The sequence below is a fragment of the Phyllobates terribilis genome, unplaced genomic scaffold, assembly GCF_046119375.1.
Source record: "Phyllobates terribilis strain yellow unplaced genomic scaffold, ASM4611937v1 Scaffold_2__4_contigs__length_985480577, whole genome shotgun sequence".
Lineage (NCBI taxonomy): Eukaryota > Metazoa > Chordata > Amphibia > Anura > Dendrobatidae > Phyllobates > Phyllobates terribilis.
The window spans coordinates 809,911,841-809,934,673 of NW_027362762.1; the positions used below are offsets into that span (position 1 = coordinate 809,911,841).

The 22,833-nt window shown below is 45.3% G+C and overlaps 1 protein-coding gene across 2 annotated transcripts in view; it reads right to left on the reverse strand.

The window, feature by feature from the left end:
- The window catches only part of LOC141230288 (caspase-1-B-like), a 103,744-nt gene that overhangs the window by 44,723 nt on the left and 36,188 nt on the right, over nt 1-22,833 (reverse strand). For both annotated transcript variants that reach the window (XM_073667583.1, XM_073667582.1), the window contains exons 2-5: nt 6,903-7,163; nt 6,126-6,176; nt 3,932-3,949; nt 208-272 (exon numbers count right to left, since the gene is read on the reverse strand). In XM_073667583.1, coding sequence (XP_073523684.1) covers nt 208-272; nt 3,932-3,949; nt 6,126-6,176; nt 6,903-7,163 — 395 coding nt within the window. The remainder of the gene's footprint in view (nt 1-207; nt 273-3,931; nt 3,950-6,125; nt 6,177-6,902; nt 7,164-22,833) is intronic.

The window sequence follows — 22,833 nt, forward strand, 5'->3', positions numbered from 1 at the left end:
AGGATTTTTAAGGGGCGGTGAATGCCACCTTTTTCTTTCTCACTCAGTTGGACCTTGAGAAAAGCTCACTGGAGCTGAACCGTCGCATGAGATAATAAAAGGTTAATTTCACTGGAAGTCATACATCACTCTCCATATTTGTTGCTATACAAAAAAGATGCCAGTGTTTAGTATTCATGACTGAATGATTCCCTTGAATCACCTCACCTCTGATTCTTTAGTGGTTATTTCTCTAAATTCTTCCTCTGAGCACTTGATGATTTCATTCATTTCTAAAAAAAAAAACCACAATAATAAATTAACCTCTAAGAATAAAGTGTTGACTGAACCAAACTGGTATTTCTCACAAGACTTACAGGCAATTCAAAATGTATAAAATCTTTTTGCCCCTTGATAATATAGATTATCAGTGATAATCCATTATTATGGATTGTGTTATAGACTATATAAATAAATCAGATATCATTGGATACCTGGCAGCATCTCCTGTGTGTAGATCAATTAATTATCAAGTAGCTGACTTGTATAGCAAACTTTTACTGTGTACTTCCTCGTTAGCTAAGAGGTGTTACATCATAGGTTAAGATAATTTCCCCTAAGGCAGACAATTCGTCTTTAGCCCATATCAGAGACGCAGAGACGTCACATGCATAGGCGGATTATAATGAGGGCAATCTGGGCTACCGCCCGGGGCCCCGCGGCTCCAGGGGGCCCGGGGCTCCAGGGGGGTCCATGGCCAGATTGCCCTCATTATAATATGTGCGGGGCCGCGACACATACCGGGAGTCAGAGGCGGGGGGGCCCCCGGACCGCTCCCCCAGCAACGGCGCACGGCCACTGCTTCTTCTTCGGCCGGGCCAGCACTGCACTTGTTAACTTCCCTGTGCACGGCCGTGTCTGCTAGTGTGACGTCACTCAGTGCGCGCCCTGCACTTCTACTTACCACCGGAGAGGAGCTGGACGACGGGAGCCGGGGGATGGTGAGTGTGTGTGTGTGAATGTGTGCGCAGATATCATTGTGTGATGTCTGTTTATATGTATTTTTGTGTTTCAAATGTGTTTATGCATGTATGTATGTACTGTATATGTTTGTATATGTTTGTGTGTGTGCGCGTGACTGCTTGCGGCCTCCCGCTGTCTCTGGGGGGGCACCGTGCGGCCTCCCGCTGTCTCTGGGGGGGGCGCCGTGCGGCCTCCTGCTGTCTCTGGGGGGGTGCCGTGCGGCCTCCCGCTGTGTATAGATGGCGCCATGCGGCCCCCTGCTGTGTATAGATGGCACCATGCGGCCCCCTGCTGTGTATAGATGGTGCCGTGCGGCCTCCTGCTGTGAATAGATGGCGCCGTGCGGGCCACCTGCTGTGTATAGATGGCTACGTGTGGCCCTCTGCTGTGTATAGATGGCACCGTGCGGCCTCCTGCTGTGTATAGATGGCACCGTGCGGACCCCTGCTGTGTATAGATGGCTACGTGCGGCCTCCCGCTGTGTATAGATGGCACCATGCGGCCTTCCGCTGTGTATAGATGGCGCCGTGTGGCCTCCTGCTGTGTATAGATGGCACCGTGCGGCCTCCTGCTGTGTATAGATGGCACCGTGGGGCCTCCTGCCGTGTATAGATGGAACCGTGCGGCCCCCTGCGGTGTATAGATTGCACCGTGCGGGCTCCCGCTGTGTATAGATGACGCCGTGCGCCCTCCCGCTGTGTGTAGATGGCGCCGTGTGGCCTCCCGCTGTGTATAGATGGCTACATGCGGCCTCCTGCTGTGTATAGATGGCTACTTGCGACCTCCCGCTGTGTATAGATGGCTACGTGCGACCTCCCGCTGTGTATAGGTGGCTACGTGCGGCCTCCCGCTGTGTATAGATGGCTACGTGCGACCTCCCGCTGTGTATAGATGGCTACGTGCGGCCTCCTGCTGTGTATAGATGGCACCGTGCGACCTCCCGCTGTGTATAGATGGCTACGTGTGGCCTCCCGCTGTGTATAGATGGCTACGTGCGGCCTCCTGCTGTGTATGGGAGGATTGTGGCAGCTCATATTGTGTGTAGGGTCTCATACTGTTTATAGGGGATGTCAGCATACTTAATTGTGCTCAATATTAAGTCATACAATTCATGTAAAAAAAGATTATTATAATTAATATATTAATATTGTGCCAAATTAATTTCACATGAACTATCACATGATCTATCACAGAGGATCATGTGACATGACACGTGATACATCAGGTGTGTGTGTGGGGGGGGGCCCCGTGCCTTCTAAACTGCCCGGGGCCCTTGCTACTCTTAATCCACCACTGGTCACATGGCAATGGAAATGCAATATTTCCATGCCATATCAATAATAACCTGTTATTAACATCATCCCCTGATATATCTGAGATTGAGGAACATATTTGCTTCTGTGGGGTTTAAGTGAAAGGATTTTTGGCCTTGGGAAACCACAGAAATGTGATAACAACCAAAATTATGGATATACCATGGTCATGTTTGATGTGTCTAGGATGGTGAAAGTATGAGCAGAAATATGGCGGGCATATTATTCTACTAGGAGGTTCCTGTGACCACATACTTTAGAATTATGTCTTTACCCCATCTTTCTGTGCATACAATTAGCCATCCTCCTCTCACCTGACCATGAGGAGGGGTGAGGATTATATAATGTCTCCTTCAGAAAACCTGTCAGATACAGGAGGAGAGACAACATTAATTGTAGATCTTCCCTAATTTCTGCGATGATCTCCTTTGCAAAGAATTGCTCATGGATTCCAGTCTGTAAGGGATTTATTTATCCCTTTTTGTGTTATACTGTTTTGCCTTGTGTGTATGGCATTTTATTATTTCATCTTTTTGTCATTTTTGTAAGCATTGTACCTTTCTTTCATCTATCAAATCTAACATGTCATAAGTTTGCTCTTTGCTGCTCTAATCGTACACACAACTCTAAAGTGGGAAATAATAGCCTGGTTGTGTTACCCTGAGTGCAAGCAGGTGCTAGGGAAAGCTGGGTGCATGTGCGCCAGTGTATTATCAGACCATATCAGTGAAGTACCCCTTTACAGCCACATCCGAGTCGCGTGAGCAGAGAGCGGGCGGTGTTTGTGACAGGGAGGTAATCAGATAACCCCACCAAGTGGACATCCATGTTCAAGATTAAGGCTATGTTCACACATCATGTTTTTTTTCAGCGTTTTTGATGCAGTTTTTTATGTAAATTTTCAGCTGCCTTTTGCAGTACCAGCAAAGTCTATGAGAAACCTGAATTCTTTGTTCACACATCATGGTATTTTTTTGTTCAGGATTTCGTGCCTTCATGTTTATTTTGGAAAATAGAGCATGTCACTTCTTTCAGCATTTTTACAGTGTTTTTTTTCCACCATAGGAAGTAATGAGTGGTGAAAAAACTCTGAAAAAAAGCATGAAAAACGCATCAAAATTTGCATCAGCGTTTTTGATGCTAAAATAGAATGGGGTTCTTTTTTTTCACACAACTTTATGTACATGCTTAAAAAGAGACTGAAGGACAGTGAAAAAAAAGCTGAAAAAACGCACCAAAAACGCATAAAAAAACACCAAAACTGCAAGAAAAATCCTGAACAAAATGTCCTTGAAGATCAAGTTTAACAGCAGATTTGTGAGACATGATGTGTGAACATAGCCTAAATGTCTCAAAATCAATCGAATGATTTCTGGTGATCAGTAGCAGGAAATGAGGTCACAAGGTCATTGTAAGGTCTAACTACTAACTACTCAGGTCCTCTTTAAATGTGTCCACAGTCATGATGCCGGCCCTACAGTGTGGATTGTCAGTAGAAGCAGAGTTTTACAGGTTCGAAATATAGTATTCCAATCTTACCAATCTCTGAATAAATACTACGCACACATTTCAGTCACAGTTCTTGCATTCTACTCTTACATTTCTCGGACCATTACCTTGTTGGCTGGGGTTTCCTTTTTTTGAAGAGTGGAGATTTTTCAGGTGCAAAGAAAAAAAGAACAATTAGTTATGGAGCTTTATTTATTCCTCAAAGCAAAGACATCTCGTAATATAAGAACATAATTTATAAAGGGTTAAAAAATTATTAAAAAGGAAAATATATAGAGGGGAATTGTGAGAGTGAATATAGACAGGGATGTGGAAATTGCAAGATACAAATTAAAGGGAATATTAATAAACTAAGACCGATATTAATATATTTTATATGGAACAAGTGTCTGCAACTGTTTTTACTCGAAGTCTGATATACAGTAGCACAGGAAAGACTATAACTTTTATGTTTTCCCATAGATGTGTCTGTCCGTGATTTTTGCTTGGATTTATACTTAAAGGGGTTGTACATATTAATCATTAGTAGATCTTGGTGTAAAAATAAGTTCCACAAAGGGATGTCTTAAAAAATATTCCTGTGCTGAGATAATCTTATAAATGTGCCCCTGCTGTGTACTGTATAATGGCGGTGTCTGACCATACAGGAACATGGTCTGATCATACCACATCTCCTGGGCAGGGGAGGACACAAAAGATTGTACAGACAGGACAGCATGGGATCTGTTGCTTTCTGTGAGGTAATACAGTACATTTCCCTGCCTGTTTTTAAAGGGAACCTGAAAGCTGATACATGCAGCCCAATCCACATTTATAATTAAGGAGATCACTGTTCACTTCCCTTACCGTATATTGTTCTACCTCTGATCTCAGCAATGTCCCTTAAATGAGAGGCTGTCATATATCGTTGGAGTGTGCCATGCTACTGCCAGGTCTGGAATCTTGGTTGTCATTTTACAAGCTAGATGCTGCTGTTCTGTATTTGAATTATATGTGTTTTATCATCTCCTAAATTTATAACATATCCACAGAGTATTCCAATAATAAATGACAGATGCTGGGATCTACATCTATGTCATGAAAAGGCCCTATGATGCTACAAATGTGCAGCTCTCTACCTTTATTTATATAGAAGGGAGTCTGTCACCAGGTCATTCCAGCGATGTGTCACTTACTGAGCTGCTTACTGTCATTTTGATAAAAACACTGATCTTCTGAAGATCTAGCAGTTCTCTGCATGCTGAGCTCTGTATAACTCCGCCCACACCACTGATTGGCAGTTTTCTGCCTGTGCAAAGTGTACACAGAAAGCTGCCAATCAGTGTTGGGGGCGGGGTTATACAGAGCTCATGAATATGTTTGACTACCTGGCAGCAGTTTTACTAGTCCTCTAATGATAATCTCATAGAATCATAGAATGGTAGAGTTGGAAGGGACCTCCTGGGTCATCTGTTCCAACCCCCGGCTCAATGCGGGATTCACTAAACCATCTCAGACAGATGTCTGTCCAGCCTCTGTTTGAAGACTTTCATTGAAGCAGAACTCACCACCTCTCGTGGCAGCCTGTTCCACTCATTGATCACCCTAACTGTCAAAAAGATTTTTCTAATATCTAATCTGTATCTCATCCCATTCAGTTTCATTCCATTGCTTCTAGTCTTTTTTTGTGAAAATGAGAATAAAGCTGATCCCTCTACAGTGTGACAGCCCTTCAGATATTTGTAGACAGCTATTAAGTCTCCTCTCAGTCTTCTCTTTTGCAAGCTAAATCCTCTAACCTTTCCTCATAGGACATTGTAGACCGCTCACCATTCTGGTCGCTCTTCTCTGAACTTGCTCCAGTTTTTCGATGTCTTTTTTAAAATGTTCTGCCCAGAACCGAACACAGTATTCCAGATGACCAAAGAGGAGTAGAGGGGATAATTACTTCACGTGATCTCGACTCCATGCTTTTGTTAATGCAACCCAAATCCTGCTGATTAAACAGTGAGTTTTTTTTTAAATTACACTAAGGAGCCCAGCAAGTGATACATCACTGAAATCAGGGTCTCTGATTACATGGCAATAACTGGTGACAGATTCCCTTTAAAAAAAAAAGAAATCGATATTGATGAAATCAGCTTTAGATACTTTTTGCATGCTTTTAACTACCCCCTAAAGGGCCATATACCCCAGAAGTGGCAGATACAAGCATTCCTATTTGCCAACTCTTTTAGGATTGTCGAGAATCTTTCACATCGTTCCAATTTATTATCACACAGACTACACACCATAAAATAACCTGATGGCCGTAAGTGTTACCTGGTTGGGCATAATTTCTGTTTTGTTCCTGTACTGGTAATGGAAGTGTTGCTGTAAACAGAAGAAGAATTCGGATTAATCTTCATGTAATATGTTACTTGGAAATATGGGATCAGTCAGATTACATTATTTACTTGTGGAAAGCGCATGTGCATTGTTAGTGCTCTTTCAAACAAGTAATGATATGGCGGAGAAGAAGCGGCTTCTAAACTGAGCGTTTTGTCTTCTGACTTTGGACAGTTTTCATTAAAAGGCTCTGTGGTACTGTACCAGTTTATTTGGTCCTACTCCATTAGCGGGTAGTGTATCATTGCAGTTCTTTTGAAGTTTGACCTTCTGCAAACACATATGACAAATTTAGCAATGTGAAGGATCAAATTCTCTTGAAAGAACTAAGATAGTAATAACAGGTTATTAATTATCCACTGAATAGGTGATATCTACTATATTGAGGAGAGCCCAGACAATGAGACCACAAGTGATTACCAGAACAGGGGTCCCGTTCCCCCTGTATTAATGGAGCAGTGGTCGCACATGCTCGATGCCTCCATTCAAAGTCAAGCAGTGCTTCGCTATTGCCATCAGATTAAAGGAGAATTCAGGATCCCTATTCCGGTGATTGGGGATTAAGAGGACACAAATGGATCCATTCACCCCAAGAAGAAAACTTTCTATGTGATCTAGTCTAGCTTTCCCTGGGAAAGGATGTTTGGGATTATCTGGCAGCACTCCATTCCTACTATATTAGGAAGCAATGTACCACAGTTACATATTTACCTGTTATTCCAAGTTTTTCACTTAGTGGCAGATCCTTTTCTCTGATTATTTGGAGTAGTATCTTACAGCTCTGATCTCCTTTCTTTATCACTATATCAATCAGTGTTCGACATTTGTCTCTGCGCTCTGGGAAAGCTTCCCTGATATGTTCCACCTCTGCATCACTTAATATCTTTATATGAAGCAAATCATCTAGCAACTCTTGTAGAAGTGCTGAACTGCATCGTTCTACTAACTGAGGTCGGATTTTTCTGAGTTTATCTGGAGAATACAATTCAAAATGAAAGAACGTTAGAGGAAAATAGATCATTATCCACACTTGTAATAGTATATTAAAACTTTATGCAGATGTCTATTATTTCCCATTATAGACATTCAGTAAATATTATCTACTTATTATGCTTTGCTTATATAGCAGAAAAAACACAAGGGAAAGACAATCAAAGAGTCCAAAATATTAAAATTGATAAAGTTTATTAAATGGTTAAAAACAGGAAAAGGGGAACAGGGAAACACACGTGAAAAATTGAACACAAAAACAAGGAAACAAGGCGCGCAAGGAACGGGCAAGGCCAAATGTGGCAACTATCTCATATAATATCAGAGATAGCATTAAATATCAAAGTATAGACATCTCATGTCTCCCAATGGGAATAGGGTTCACCATACATATATATGTGGTAAAGTTATATAGTATCATGCATAATCAAGAATCCATTACCTGATATGGAGAACCACACACACAGGGACCCCAATACACAAGCGCGCCAACCCTGACGCGCGTTTCGGACCTGCTTTCGTCATATTCTTCAGCACTTTACAGACAATGGCATCACTGTCCCCATTGGGGCTCACAATCTATATTCCCTATCAGTAGGTTATAATTCTAAATTGTTTTCTGTCTAATTAAAAAAAATCATGGCATGCTCAATCATATGCTATGTTTGTGTTGTTGGACAGACTCATGTAGCCAGCTCTGACATCCTGCAAGTGGTAATAACGGCAAGATAGAAAAAGTGATCTTACCACTCTAATAATTATTCACAGCTCTGATCAGGTGGAAAAAAGTACAATACTGTTACAGTATGCCAAGCTCAGAGGCAGTGAGAATAAAGAGAGAGTGGCTTGCATTCAGTAAATATCAAGCATTTTTTAAAGAGAATCTCACACCAAGTTTTTGCTACCCCATGTGACAGCATCATGATGTAGGGACAGAGACCCTGATTTCAGCTATTTGTCACTGCGCTGCCGTAGGAAGAATGACAGATGCGAATCTAATTGTAAATGGTTTAATTGTCAACGAGTTTCGAAGCATATAGCTTCTTCATCAGGACATAAAGATTCTTCATCGGTGCTGGACTGTTTAACTGATCAGTTTTCCATAGACTTCATTATAAAAAAAAAAAAAAAACAGATCGAGGTGAAACCAGTTTTTTTTAGCCAGACAAAACGGTTCTGTCTGCTTAACTGTTTTTTGTTAACGGATCACTGCTGGATCCGTTCTGATGATTACTGCACATGTGAGCATAGCCTTACTTTAGGGAGTCTTGCTTTTTCTCTCCTTGGGCCATCATGTTCTTATCTCCTCACTGTTTGGACTCGCTGAGCTCATTCTAGAGGTCATTAGACTCAATATCTTTTTTTAAAAGAATGATTACAATACGTCTGAGAATAGATGTGCAGCCATTATTCCCTTTCTTTTTTGCTTATATTTTATATAAAACTAGCTATTGAACCCGTTCAACGACCGGGTGGCGAGCATTTTTATTGGTATATGGTCTCCCATGCTGGTATGTGCTGCCCCCTCCTGGTATTTGCGCTGTCCCCATCCTGTCTCCACCATCCTATCCTGGTATGCGTGGCACCCTTCATCCCTATTCCGGTATGCGTGGCACTCCTCACCCCTATCCCGGTATGCGTGGCACTCCTCACCCCAATCCTGGAATGCGTGGCACCCCTCACCCCCAATCCCGGTATGCGTGGCACCCCTCATCCCCAATCCCGATATGCGTGGCATCCCCCCACCCCCAATCCCGGCATGCATGGCATCCCCCCACCCCCAATCCCGGCATGCGTGGCACCCCCCACCCCCAATCCCGGTATGCGTGGCACCCCCTCACCCCCAAATGCATGGTACCCCCCCCACCCCCAATCCCGGTATGCATGGCACCCCTCATCCCCAATCCCGGTATGCATGGCACCCCTCATCCCCAATCTCGGTATGCGTGGCATCCCCCCACCCCCAATCCTGGCATGCGTGGCACCCCCTCACCCCCAAATGCATGGTACCCCCCACCCCCAATCCCGGTATGCATGGCACCCCTCATCCCCAATCCCGGTATGCATGGCACCCCTCATCCCCAATCCCGGTATGCATGGCACCCCTCATCCCCAATCCCAGTATGCATGGTACCCCTCATCCTGGTATGCATGGTGCACCTCATCCCTATCCTGGTATGTATGGTACCCCTCATCCCTATTCTGGTATGTATGGCACCCCTCACCCCCCAATCCTGGTATGCATGGTCCCCTCACCCCCCAATCCTGGTATGCATGGTCCCCTCACCCCCCAATCCTGGTATGCATGGTCCCCTCACCCCCCAATCCTGGTATGTGTGGTACCCCTCACCCCCCAATCCTGGTATGTGTGGTACCCCTCATCCCCCAATCCTGGTATGTGTGGTGCCCCTCACCCCCCAATCCTGGTATGCATGGTCCCCTCACCGCCCAACCCTGGTATGTGTGGTACCCCTCACCCCCCAATCCTGGCATGTGTGGTACCCCTCACCCCCCAATCCTGGTATGTGTGGTACCCCTCACCCCCTGATCCTGGTATGCATGGTCCCCTCACCCCCCCCAATCCTGGTATGTGTGGTACCCCTCACCCCCCAATCCTGGCATGCATGGTCCCCTCACCCCCCAATCCTGGTATGTGCGGCCCCCTCATCCCTTTCACGCTGTACACACATACAAAAAAATAAACACTTTTACTCACCTTTCTTCCCTGTGCTCCAGCGCTGCTGTGTCCTGTTCTGCCGGGGGAGGAGTGCGGCACCGGAGCACCGTGCTGTCCAGCGCCACTTTGCTGAAGACACACTGCAAATGTGTCTTCAGTAAAATGGCGCCGGATAGCGCATGCGCTGATCTGATGCCTCACTCCTGCCCCGGTCTCCAGCGAAGAGAGGCGCCGCGGCAACGCTCCTCCCGGTCAGGTGGGTATCTAAGTATGGTGCCGGAGATCGCGGTATGCATTCAGTGCCTACGCATACCGCATTCTCCGGCGCCATACACACTCCTCTTACCTGAAACGGCTGAATGCAGTCTTCTGTCTGGAGTCAGACTGCACGTAACGCATACGCAGTCAATAAAGGCTTCAGACAGAGACATGCATACCCGGTTATATTATAGATTCCGCAGTATATTTATGCCATCCCCTATTACCTTTTTCTTCTCTCCTTACAAGTATATCTTGCATCTTACCTAAAACATGGTAGTAAGTAGCACATTAGACACTTCTATAATGGTAGTGTTTTATCACTGCATATTTCAGGGTTATGTGCTCCTGAGGACTAATTAGTGCTGTCTTCCAGGCGAAACCTGGTTGTGACCTCGTATAATATGGGGCTAGCTGGTTTCACCTACCAGTTTTGATCACACACCTTTTTTCTGTTTTACAAATTTTTTATTATGTTTACACCCCAAATCCCTCCTAATCCTGGAGATCAAACCTATGAAAGCAATTTATGAATGATCATAACCCCTCTATGAAGGTAATTATCACCTTAAAATTTGCTTCCCTCGGCTGCTGTAAGCGGCAGAGATGTAAGCATTAAAGGGAATCTGTCAGCAGGTTTTTGTTATGTAATCTGAGGACACCATGAGGTAGGGGTTAAAACAGTAAACTCAAAGATGCGTCACATGTCCGGCTGTGTGCTGATGTTTACTTAGACTGAAGCTTTAATCACCTTGTGATTAACATTGCTGTGACTAGCTGGTCCTGTGAGCCCTGGTCTGACTCCGTCCACTTCTGTGATAAGCAGCTCACTGTCTATAGCTATGTGCATGAGAGTCTGGTGTGAGCGGGGTTAGCTGTGTTGTGGGTGGGGTTAGCTTTCTCAGCTCTGCTGCATTGCTAAATCTAAAAACTCTGATTGTGTGAGAACGGCTGCACCCAGTAAACTAAGTTATACATCGTTGGATTCAGGGTCTCTTTTTCTACATTATGCTGCTCTCAGATGAAATAACAAAAAAAGTGCTGACAGATTCCCCTTAAGTAAAAATTATTTTAACTTTGCAGCTGTTCTGAATCTAAAAAATATGGGTCAAGGCAATACATAAGAGAGACTGATCCAGCTCATCCACGTTGAACTAGCCAGTGAATCGTCAGCTCGAATGAAAAACCACTCCAGCTCGGTGGTAGCAATATTAAAAGATAAAGATATCCAGCTGTTTTTTGGATACAAAATTTCAAAAAATGTTATTAGTAGAATTCAATAAAAATTGAACATTCCCCGTACTATAGAAAAAAAAAAGTGAGACCTTTTCTAAAATGTTTTGTTTTTATTTAATTGAACCAATAAAAAATGAAAAAAAATGTTATCGAAAAAACGGCTGGATATCCCTATCTTTTCCAATGGATCAAGGCACCCTCCAAACTGCATATGTCAATTATTAACCTCTGACATTACAAAAGGATCTGGAAAAGATTCCTGCAAGGGCAAACACATGGCAGATGAAGTTTAATGTTAATAAATGTAGAGTAATGCACCGCAATGGGAGTAATCGTACTGCTGCATATAGATTATATGTAAATATATTAGAGATTACAGAACAGGAGAAGGACTTGGGTATTCTGGTTACCTGAAGAACAATACTCAATGTCAGGCAGCAGCTGCAAAAGCAAACAAGATTTTAGAGTGTATAAAAAGACAGATAAAATCCTGTGATCCAAATGTATTATTACCCCTTTATAAATACCTTGTAAGGCCACATCTTGGATATGGGATCCAATTTGGGCTCCATTTTTTAAACAAGATATTAAGAATTTAGAGTCAGTTCAAACTAGATTATTACATTACTACAAGATCTAATTTATATGTGTAAATACATACTGTATGTAGTTAACCCCTTTACAGCCTGGGGCGTAATAGTACGCACCAGGCTGTCACTCCCTGTACAGTGCGGGCTCCTACAATGAGCCGACACTGAACCGGGCACATGTCAGCTGATTCTTACAGCTGACATGTGCCCGCAACAGCCACGGGTGTAATCGCGATTCACCCGCGGCTGTTAATATGTTAATTGCCGCTGTCAGAAGCACGTCACTTACCCCGCCCATGGGTGACCCTGTCACGTGATTGCGGGTCACTGATGGGTGGGCATGACAACCCTGGGTCTGCAGCAGACCACAGTGGTTGTCATGTAATGATCGCTATGAGCGCCACCTAGTGGTCGGCGCTCATAGCACAGGAGCATTTGTGCTACATAGAGGTGATCTGCTCATCACCTCTATGTAGCAGAGGCAATCAGACCGTTGCTGCTTCTAGTCTCCTATGGAGACTATAGAAGCAAGCAAGAAGTGTAAAAAAAATGTTATTAAAAATATTAACAAAATATAAAAGTTTAAATCACCCCCCTTTCGCCCCATTGAAAATAAAATAATTAAAAAAAAAACACATACACATATTTGGTATTGCCGCGTTCATAATCGCCCGATCTATCAATATAAAAAAATAATTAATCCGAACGGTAAACGGCGTAACGAGAAAAAAATTCAAAACTAGTGTTGAGCCACCCCCGTAGTGTTCGAGTTCGGTTCGGTTCGTCGAACATCCGTGTGTTCGCCGAACTGTTCGTCGAACTGTTCGTCGAACACCTTCGAACACCGTTAAAACCAATGGCAGGCAAACAAAAACACATAGAAACACATAGAAAACACCTTCAAAGGTGTCCAAAAGCTGACAAACTGCTCAGAAGACACAACTAACACATGGAAAAGTGACAAGTACATATAGTCATGCGAAAAGAAAAGAGGTAGAGGAGTAAAAGGAGGGGGAGACACAGATATAGGCATGTCATGCCCTTCTAAAATCCAAAAAGTGAGAAGCCGAGACGGCCAGTCCGCTCCTGCCCGTGCCACCTCCGTGTCGCCGGGTTTGTGCCAGAGCCGCGGTGAACCCTGACGGCCAGCCCCCCTCTCCCAATACTGGTGCCTGTCCGCTGGTGGGTCGAGAGAGCCCCCCTGTGGTGGAGGCAGCTCTAAGCTTTTTAATTTAAATTGTCCCTCTAATTTGAATGAATACACTTTAAATCCATTTACAAGGATCTATTGGAGGGCAAGTCTCATGCCAGCAGCCGCGTAATTCCAGCTCCAGTAGCGTCCACTAAAGCTGCTGCAGTTAAAAAGCTTTTATAAGGATCGAGCTCGGCTGTCCACCGCAAGGCATCCTAGTGCCAGTCCCAGCCCCTATGCCTTGGGGTGCCTCCTGATGCTCTTCACTAAGTATCCCGTGGTCCCGAAGCATTTCCTTTGAAAAAATTAAGTGTCCAAACTACAGGTGGTGTAGCTTGCTTAACAGCCGGGATAATCCGCTGACTAGCAGACACTGCTACTAGGCACAAAGTATTTCCTGGGCTAGATGCAGTTAAAAATTTGTAAGTAGATACTCTCGTTGGATGCTGAGAAAGCATTCCATAGAGTCTCCTGGCACGCCATATATGATTCTCTTAAAAAGCTTGGGGTAGGGGTCTAGGGGACCCTTTTATAGCCAAAATCACGGCCCTGTATCACAATACGTCACCTAGGCTGAAGATAAATGGAACTGTAGCACCGAGGGCTCGGTTGCTACAGACGTATTGCACCTCACCCAGAGGTGTGATATCTCACTCTCAGATAAGGATGGAGTGTGGATCAGGACCCGACACCTGCATGCATTACACCACATTGCCGTGGGGCAGGGCGACCAATATGCCCCTGAGATGGGCACGACAGTCCCTGTCCCTGGCTGGAGTGGGGGGAGGGAACACTGAGGAAGGGGAACCCTGCAGTGCAGGAGCAGGGAGGAAGCAGTTCCTGGGTGCATTGAGAAGGGAGTATAAAAGGTGGGCACCATCTTAGTTCAGTGCAGAGAAGTCTGAGCAGAAGTGGCAGGGAGCAGGGGCTCTGCATGAGCTCTGCTCCGGAGGCGGGCCTAGTAACAGAGGCCCAGGCCTGCAAGAGGGAGAAGGAAGGAAGAGGAGCGGAGAAGGCTCCAGGAACGAGGAATGAAGGGATCCCAGGGGTGCGGACGGGCGAGTCGCCACCGCACGCCCGAATCCACCTGCGTGGAGGGGTCAGGCCAAAGGGGGAGACCGGTCCCCGAACTAGTGGAGGCAGGAAACGACCCTCAGCTAGAAACCGGAGGCTCTGACATTTTATGTGGCGCAGCCCCTTGCTCCACCCGCTAGGAAGGCACCACATAGGGTCAGGGAAACTGGCGCCAAGTTTACCAAGAGGAGGCCCGAGGCAGCCGGACAGAAGTGTTGGTAAGAAAGGCCAGACAAAGGACACACAAAGGGGGTCCTGTGAAGCGCTCCAAAGTTATCTGGGAGTTGTCTGAGCCCCTCACCTGGTGAGCACAGTACGACGTGGGCAGCCGTTACCTGCAGACGTGGTCTGGATAATAAGAACTGTGAGTAAAGGCCCTGAACTGCATCACTGACTCCGTGTCGTTACTGCTGCTGCCCTGCACCATCACCCCCATCCTCCGCATACACTGCCCTGAGGCTATACTCCTCCCGTGGGGAGTTATGCTACGCTCTGCTGCACCCACAACACCAGCCTTAGCGGTCTGCCCTGTAGCGGCGGTTCACTCTGACCGCAATCCACGGGTGGCGTAGTCGGACATTTAAACATCAAAACCACATAAATAGTTCCGCCACTGGTTTGACCGCCCTGAGCCACGGAACCGGATCGCCGCCACGAAGACTACAACCACCAGCATCCACCAAAAAGGGTCCGGCTCCGGGTGTCCCAAGGCCCAGGGGGTGCGTCAGAACATTTTCATCACCTTTCACAATCACCAATGGGACAAGGCAGGGATGTCCTCTGTCCCCTCTCTTATACATCCTAGTGACGGAGCACCTGCTCTCATCAATTCGCCATAACCCCAATATTAGGTGGATTGAGGTGGGAGGCACCGAGTACAAGTGCTCTCTATTTGCTGATGATGTCCTAGTATATATCACTCAATCACATATATCCATCCCTGCTGTTATGGCTGAAATAGATCACTTTGTTACATGGTAAAATTTTAAAATCAATGCAGCGAAGTCTGAGGCCCTCGATGTCTCCCTCCCTAAATCCATATAGGATTCCATCCAGTCCAACTTTCCCTTTGCCTGGCCCTCACAGGGTATCAAATACTTAGGAATTCCTATTCATAGAGACCTCTCCCATCTATATTATCTTAATTTTGGGCCCTTTATTGAACAATTCCATACAGACCACGGTTGGCAAGTTGGAACTGTGAGATTCACTACGTGCACCACTGGTATTTTGTGGAAAAGCACATGTAAGATTCTGCAACAGTCTCTGCTGATACTCCTGCATGCGTGCATCCCTTTCTATGGCAGGAATAATTTCTGCAAATTTACTTTTGTACCGGGGATCTAACAGTGTGGCAACCCAGTAGTCAGGATTATTTCTAATTCTCACAATTCGAGGGTCATGTTGCAGGTAGTGCAGCAAGAAGGCACTCATGTGTGTTGCGCATCCAGGAGCACCAAGTCCCTGTTGTGTTGGTGGCGAGGTAACAATCATGCTTCCTTCCTCTGTCCTCTCCCCCCAACCTCGCACAACAGAAATGTGATCAAGGTCTCCCTCATCTGATGAGTCTTCCATCAGTTCGTCCTCCACTTCTTCCTGGGCTCCTGCACCTTCCTCACTAGTTTGGCTGCTACCATGCGCCCTGGTAAAATCATCTCCCCCACCCTCACATGCCTGCCGCCCTGGTGCTGCCGACCGTCTGGACCTTGCAGATGTTAGCCCTTCCGCATACAACTCCTCCTCCTCTACTTCCTCCACCTCCTCTTGTGCCACCACCTGACTCCGAATTCTGTTTAACATGTGCTCCAGCATGTAAATCACCGGAATAGTCATGCTGATAATGGCATCGTCAGCACTAAACATCTTCGTCGCCATTTCAAAACTGTGCAGAAGGGTGCATAGGTCCCTGATCTGAGACCACTCCTCCAGCGTGATTTGCCCCACCTCTGAATCTCGTTGGCCCAGGCTATACGTCAGAACGTATTGCACCAGGGCTTGTCGGTGCTGCCACAGTCGCTGCAACATGTGCAGAGTTGAATTCCACCGGGTAGGCACATCGCATTTTAGCCGGTGAAGTGGCAGGCCCAACGACTTCTGTAGAGATGTAAGTCGCTGAGCTGCGGGATGCGAACGGCGGAAGTGAGCACACAGCGACCGTGCCCTCTGCAGAAGGCCATCTAGTCTGGGATAGTGGGCTAAAAATTGCTGGACAACCAGGTTCAACACGTGAGCCATACAAGGCACGTGTGTGACATTGCCCCGGCGAAGGGCCGCACCCAGGTTTGCAGCATTGTCGCACACGGCCTTCCCTGGTTTCAGGTCCAGTGGAGACAACCATTCATGAAATTGGTTCTCCAGAGCTGACCACAACTCCTCAGCTGTGTGACTCACATTTCCCAGACATTTCAATGTAAAAACCGCCTGATGACGTTGAGCCCTACTGCCAGCATAGTAAGGAGGTGTGCAGGATCCCTTCTGCGCAGTTAGAAAGCTTGTGGCATGACCAGACAGGCTTTGGGTGCAGGTGGAAGACCGAGAGGAGGTTGAGGAGGCAGAAGCAGTGGAGGAAAAATGACATAAAGAGGATTGACGCACAACTCGTGGGGACGGCAAGACTTGGACAGCAGCCCCTTGTCCTGCTGTCACCATAGTTACCCAGTGCCCAGTCAGCGACATGTAACGCCCCTGTCCATGCCTACTCGTCCAAGTGTCTGTGGTGAAATGCACCCTGTCACACACAGAGTTTCTCAAAGAAGCGGTGATGTTGTGTGCGACATGCTGGTGGAGCGCAGGCACACCTTTCTTTGAGAAGTAGTGCCGACTGGGCATCTGGTACTGGGGCACTGCGACGGACATAAGGTCTCGAAAATCCTCTGTGTCCACCAGGCGGAAAGGCAGCATTTCTGTAGCCAAGAGCTTGCAGATGGTGAAATTCAACCTCTTAGCTTTCTCATGGCTAGGAGGAAATGGTCTTTTACTTGTCCACATCCGAGGGACCGAGGGCTGGCTATTGTGCTTAGACGGGGTTGATAAGGGTGTCCCCGGCAAACTGCCGGTCTGTGAGGAAGATGCAGGCGGACATGTTAGGTTGCCTTGATCCAAAGGTGGTGCTATCGATGTCGGACAGCGCTCAAGACCAGCTGGTGTTACCACCTCCAAAGAAAATGATGACCTGCCAATCACGCTGGCTGTTGCGGGTAAAGAGGTGGCAGGTCTGCGCCCCAAAACAGGTGTGACTGCTGTCCCCCCAGTCACAGAGGATGAAGAGGCCGCGGATGCACAAGATATGGCAGACGGTGGTTGGCCCGGCCGGCTAGACCGCATTGTAGCACACTGAGCTTCCCACTGCAACTTATGCTTCATGTCCATGTGCCGGTTCATGCATGAAGTACTCAAACTATGTATTTTTTGGCCTCTACTTAGCTTTTGCTGACAAATGTTACAGATAACACGAGTTGGGTCATCTTTATCGATCTGAAAAAATGCCCAGGCTATGCAAGGCTTAGCACCCATGCGACCTGAAGAGCCACCACGACTTGTGGTGAGAGGCAGAGTTGTGTTTGAGGATGCAGTTGTTGACGTGCTTCCAGTACTACGTCTCTGTCCAGGAAGGCGCAACCTGACCTCGTCGTCACTAGCATCTTCCTCCACCTCCTCTGCTGACCTCATCTCTTGGCTGACTGTGGGTTGACAGTAAGTGGGATCTCCGACCTCATCATCATCACCCTGTGCGTTATCACACCCGTCGTCCTCAGAGCCAACCTGTTCCTGCCCTGACAAAAAACTAAAGTTGTCGCTCCAATCAGGTATTTGAGTCTTATCATCGTCTTCCTCATTGTCTCCACCAACAGGAGTTACAGTTTGGGAATGAGGGTCTACATTATGGTCAGAACCTTCTGCGTCTGGTCCTGGATCCGACTCATAAAGATTCTGGGCATCAGTGCAGATCATTTCCTCGTCTGGATTCACAGAAGCGCTGGAGTCGACCTCTGATTCCCAGGCTATAGTATGAGTAAACAGCTCTGCAGACTCAACCATCTGTTCTACCTCATACTCAGACGGGCAGCTGGAGATTTGGGAGCTGTGAGGAAGCAAGTGCGATTTGGGTGACACCTTTGAGGACTGGAGTATTTGTGATGTTGAAGTTGATGTGGAGGAGAGCCCACTTAAAGGAGCACTTGATATCCGTTGAAGCACCTGCTGTTTTTGTGCCTCATCTGGAATTTGTAGCAATTGGCGTGGCCGTAAGAAAGGGATCTTATCACATTGTCCGCTAAAAGAAGTAGACATTTTAGTTTGGCTGGAAGATGGTCTTTCTTCTGCACCTACCCCACGGACACAACCTTTTTTCCCCTTCCCAACACGCCTATTCCCCTTTCCACCAGCAGCAGGCCTTTTTCCACTCATTTTGGTGGTTAACTAATTCACAACTCTGGAGTTGTTTGCACAAAAAAACAATGGATGGTAACCGAGCAGAGCTGAGTGGCCAAACTGTGGTATTAGGCCAAAACTATTGGCTGGGTTAGATGCAGAAAAAAATTATTTTTAATTTGCAACCTGATGGAGGTCAGTATAGATGGACTAATAGACCAAGTCCCACACACCGCTAGAAGCCCAAATATTTTTTCAGAGCTAGATGCAGAAAAAAATTATTTTTAATTTGCAACCTGATGGAGGTCAGTATAGATGGACTAATAGACCAAGTCCCACACACCGCTAGAAGCCCAAATATTTTTTCAGAGCTAGATGCAGAAAAAAATTATATTCAATTTGCAACCTGCTGGAGGTCAGTATAGAAGGACTAATAGAACAAGTCCCACACACCGCTAGAAGCCCAAATATTTTTTCAGAGCTAAATGAAGAAAAAAATTATTTTTAATTTGCAACCTGATGGAGGTCAGTATAGATGGACTAATAGACCAAGTCCCACACACTGCTAGAAGCCCAAATATTTTTTCAGAGCTAGATGCAGAAAAAAATTATTTTTAATTTGCAACCTGATGGAGGTCAGTATAGATGGACTAATAGACCAAGTCCCACACACTGCTAGAAGCCCAAATATTTTTTCAGAGCTAGATGCAGAAAAAAATTATTTTTAATTTGCAACCTGATGGAGGTCAGTATAGATGGACTAATAGACCAAGTCCCACACACCGCTAGAAGCCCAAATATTTTTTCAGAGCTAGATGCAGAAAAAAATTATATTCAATTTGCAACCTGCTGGACGTCAGTATAGAAGGACTAATAGAACAAGTCCCACACACTGCTAGAAGCCCAAATATTTTTTCAGAGCTAAATGAAGAAAAAAATTATTTTTAATTTGCAACCTGATGGAGGTCAGTATAGATGGACTAATAGACCAAGTCCCACACACTGCTAGAAGCCCAAATATTTTTTCAGAGCTAGATGCAGAAAAAAATTATTTTTAATTTGCAACCTGATGGAGGTCAGTATAGATGGACTAATAGACCAAGTCCCACACACTGCTAGAAGCCCAAATATTTTTTCAGAGCTAGATGCAGAAAAAAATTATATTCAGTTTGCAACCTGATGGAGGTCAGTATAGATGGACTAATAGAATGATGCTATGCCCAAAAGATTTTACTTCACTAGGTGCAGTAAAAAAATTGGTATTCTATACACAGGTGGTATATCTTGCAACACAGATAGGCTACTCCACTGACTAACACACTCTGCAATAGGCCAAAAAGGATTAGCTTTGCTAGATTCAGCCAAATGCTGTGAAAAAAACTTGCACAGCACTGGCACAGACCTGCCTGGCAAAAACTGATAGGAACTGATGTAACCTAGTCCTGAAAAGGACTCCAATTACAATTAGTCTTTACTCCCACAATCTATCTATTTAAGAGCACAGACCTGCCTGATAAAAGTCGTAGGAAATGCTGTAACCTAGTCCTTAAAAGGACTGCAATCACAACTATTCCCTACTCCCAAGCTATCTGTATATTTGTGCGAAAATTGGCTTGAAATTAACAAGGTATAGCGCACACAGCAACAGCGGTGCCGTCTAACACGCAGCTGCAGCAGTGAGAAAATGGTGGCGACGGGGAAAATGGCTTGGTCTTATAGGGCAAGGACATGTGACATACACTGCCAATCACACATGCCCTTGCTTGTGTGAAAAAAAGCACTTCGCTCCGTGTGTGCGCTGCTGATAGGCTGACAGATTGCACCTCCCCACTGTAAATGCGGGAAAGAGAAAAAAAAATGGAGATCTTCATTGTTCCTGCAGAGATCCATCCCCTGCCCCTCCCCCCGCCCCGCTGTACACTCAAACTGCGTATTAACATTAATTTTCATCATTACTGAGAAAAAATCCAGTTATGATTTTGGTGCACGAACAGTTATCGAACATAACCTCGAACAGCCGAATTTTTCTCAAATTGTTCGTGTTCGCCGACCGGCTCGAACACCGCCCAAAACAGCTCGAATTTGAGATTGGCGAACAGTTCGAGTAGAACAACGCTCATCTCTATTCAAAACGCCAGAATTACGCTTTTTGGTCACCGCAACATTGCAATAAAATGCAATAACGGGCAATCAAAACATTGGATCTACCCCAAAATGGTATCAATAAAAACTTCAGCTCGGCACGCAAAAAATAAGCGCTCACCCGGCCCCAGATCCCGAAAAATGGAGACTCTACAGGTCTTTGAAAATGGCGCCATTTTGTTAGCAAACTTTGGAATTTTTTTTCAACCACTTAAATAAAAAAGAACATATACATGTTTGATATCTACGAACTCGTAATGACCTGGAGAATAAGAATGGCAGGTCAGTTTTAGCATTCAGTGAACATGGTAAAAAAAAAAAAACAACATCTGTGGTATTGCACTTTTTTTGCAATTTCACCGCACTTGGAATTTTTTTCCCATTTTCCCGTACACGATCTGGTAAAACCAGTAATGTCGTTCAAAAGTACAACTCGTCCCGCAAAAAATAAGCCCTCACACGGCCATATTGACCAAAAAATAAAAACGCTATGGCTCTGAGAACAAGAGGAGCAAAAAACGAAAATGCAAAAATGGAAAATCCCAGGGTCCTTAAGGGGTTAATGTATAGTACTGGCACATGACTTATCACTTTCCAGGACCTTACAAAGGGTAATGGAACATCTGTTACACGTGGAGGAAAGACAATTCTGGCAGCTCAATAGGAAAGTGTTCTTTACAGTTAGAGCAGTCAGAATGTGGAATGCCGACCGCAAGAGGTAGTAATAGCCGACACTAAAACAGCATTTAAAAAAGGGCTGGATACTTTTTTAACAAAACATGACATTGTGAGTTAGGCCACGGCCCCACTATCAGTATTTGGTCAGTATTTTTTCTCAGAAGTGGGAGACAAAACCAAGAGTGGAACAATCAGAGAAAAGGTATAATAGAAAAAAGTCACCAATTCTGCATTTATCACCCACTCCTGGTTTTGGCTCCCACTCCTGAGAAATCATACTGACCGAATACTGACCAAATACTGATAGTGGGGCCGTGGCCTTATCAATAATCTACCAATAGAAAATGTATAACTTTGAAGATAGTTTGAACTTTATGGTCCTAGGTCTTTTTTCAACATATATAACTATGTAACTATGTAGAATGTACATTAGGAAAATGCTTGAAATGCAATTCCCTATAATATTATTTTACAAGTAATTTCCGCTTAATTTTTTCTTTGTAAAGTGCTAGTTATAAGCCCAATCTCTGCATCTAAAAAGTGCAAAACACTCCTGAAACACTTGCACGTTTAATCTGTAATCTGCATTTCTTATGGTGCCTAAGGGAAGCCATAATGATAAGGCGCCTGCTTGATAACAAGTGCAGTTATTTGTCTCTATAATGAAAGCAAATTACCAATGATGAAAGGGTTAATACTTGGGTCCTGCATCAGTAATAGCCCCTGCAGTAACCATGACAACTGTTATGAGGTCATAAACAAGAGTCATAAAGAAGATTCCATAAAAGAAGTGCGTGATGCCACGATCAGCACCATTACTGATGCACCTGAGGACCTTGAGCTTGACCACTCCACGTAATGTGCCGACCTTGGTGTAATTTGGAGGTTCTAGCAGGGAGAGGGGTTGCCTACTTTAGACACCCCCAGGGCATGGGAAGGTAATAGAGGGGGGTCCTCAGCACAGGATCCCCTTCTGTTATGCACAGTGGAAGACTCTATACACAGAGCAGCTCTCCTTTGGGAGCTCATGGACGGATCTATGACTTTAATGGGTGATAAATTGGGATGGGCAGGAGGAACTGGGGAGGGGGTATTTATCCTATTAGGGGTTATCCATAACAAAATGTAACCAAGTGTCCGACTTCTTGAGACTTGGACCTAGATCTGTAAGGAAGAAATAGTACATCCACCTGGACTATCAGATCAACCAAATTGGGTCTAGCAGTCAATGTGATGACAGATATGACAGCCACATCTCTCCCACATCCAGTTTATCACATTTATAGTCTATGTTTGTTATGTCGTTCTCAATCTGGTAAAATGTACGAATTGTAAAACTCTGCAGTTCCAGCTGTTATATATCGGCACTAACTCTCTAAGCCCAAGGGAAAGGCAATCCTCCAGCCATGGTTCTCTAGAGGTTTCCTCCACAGG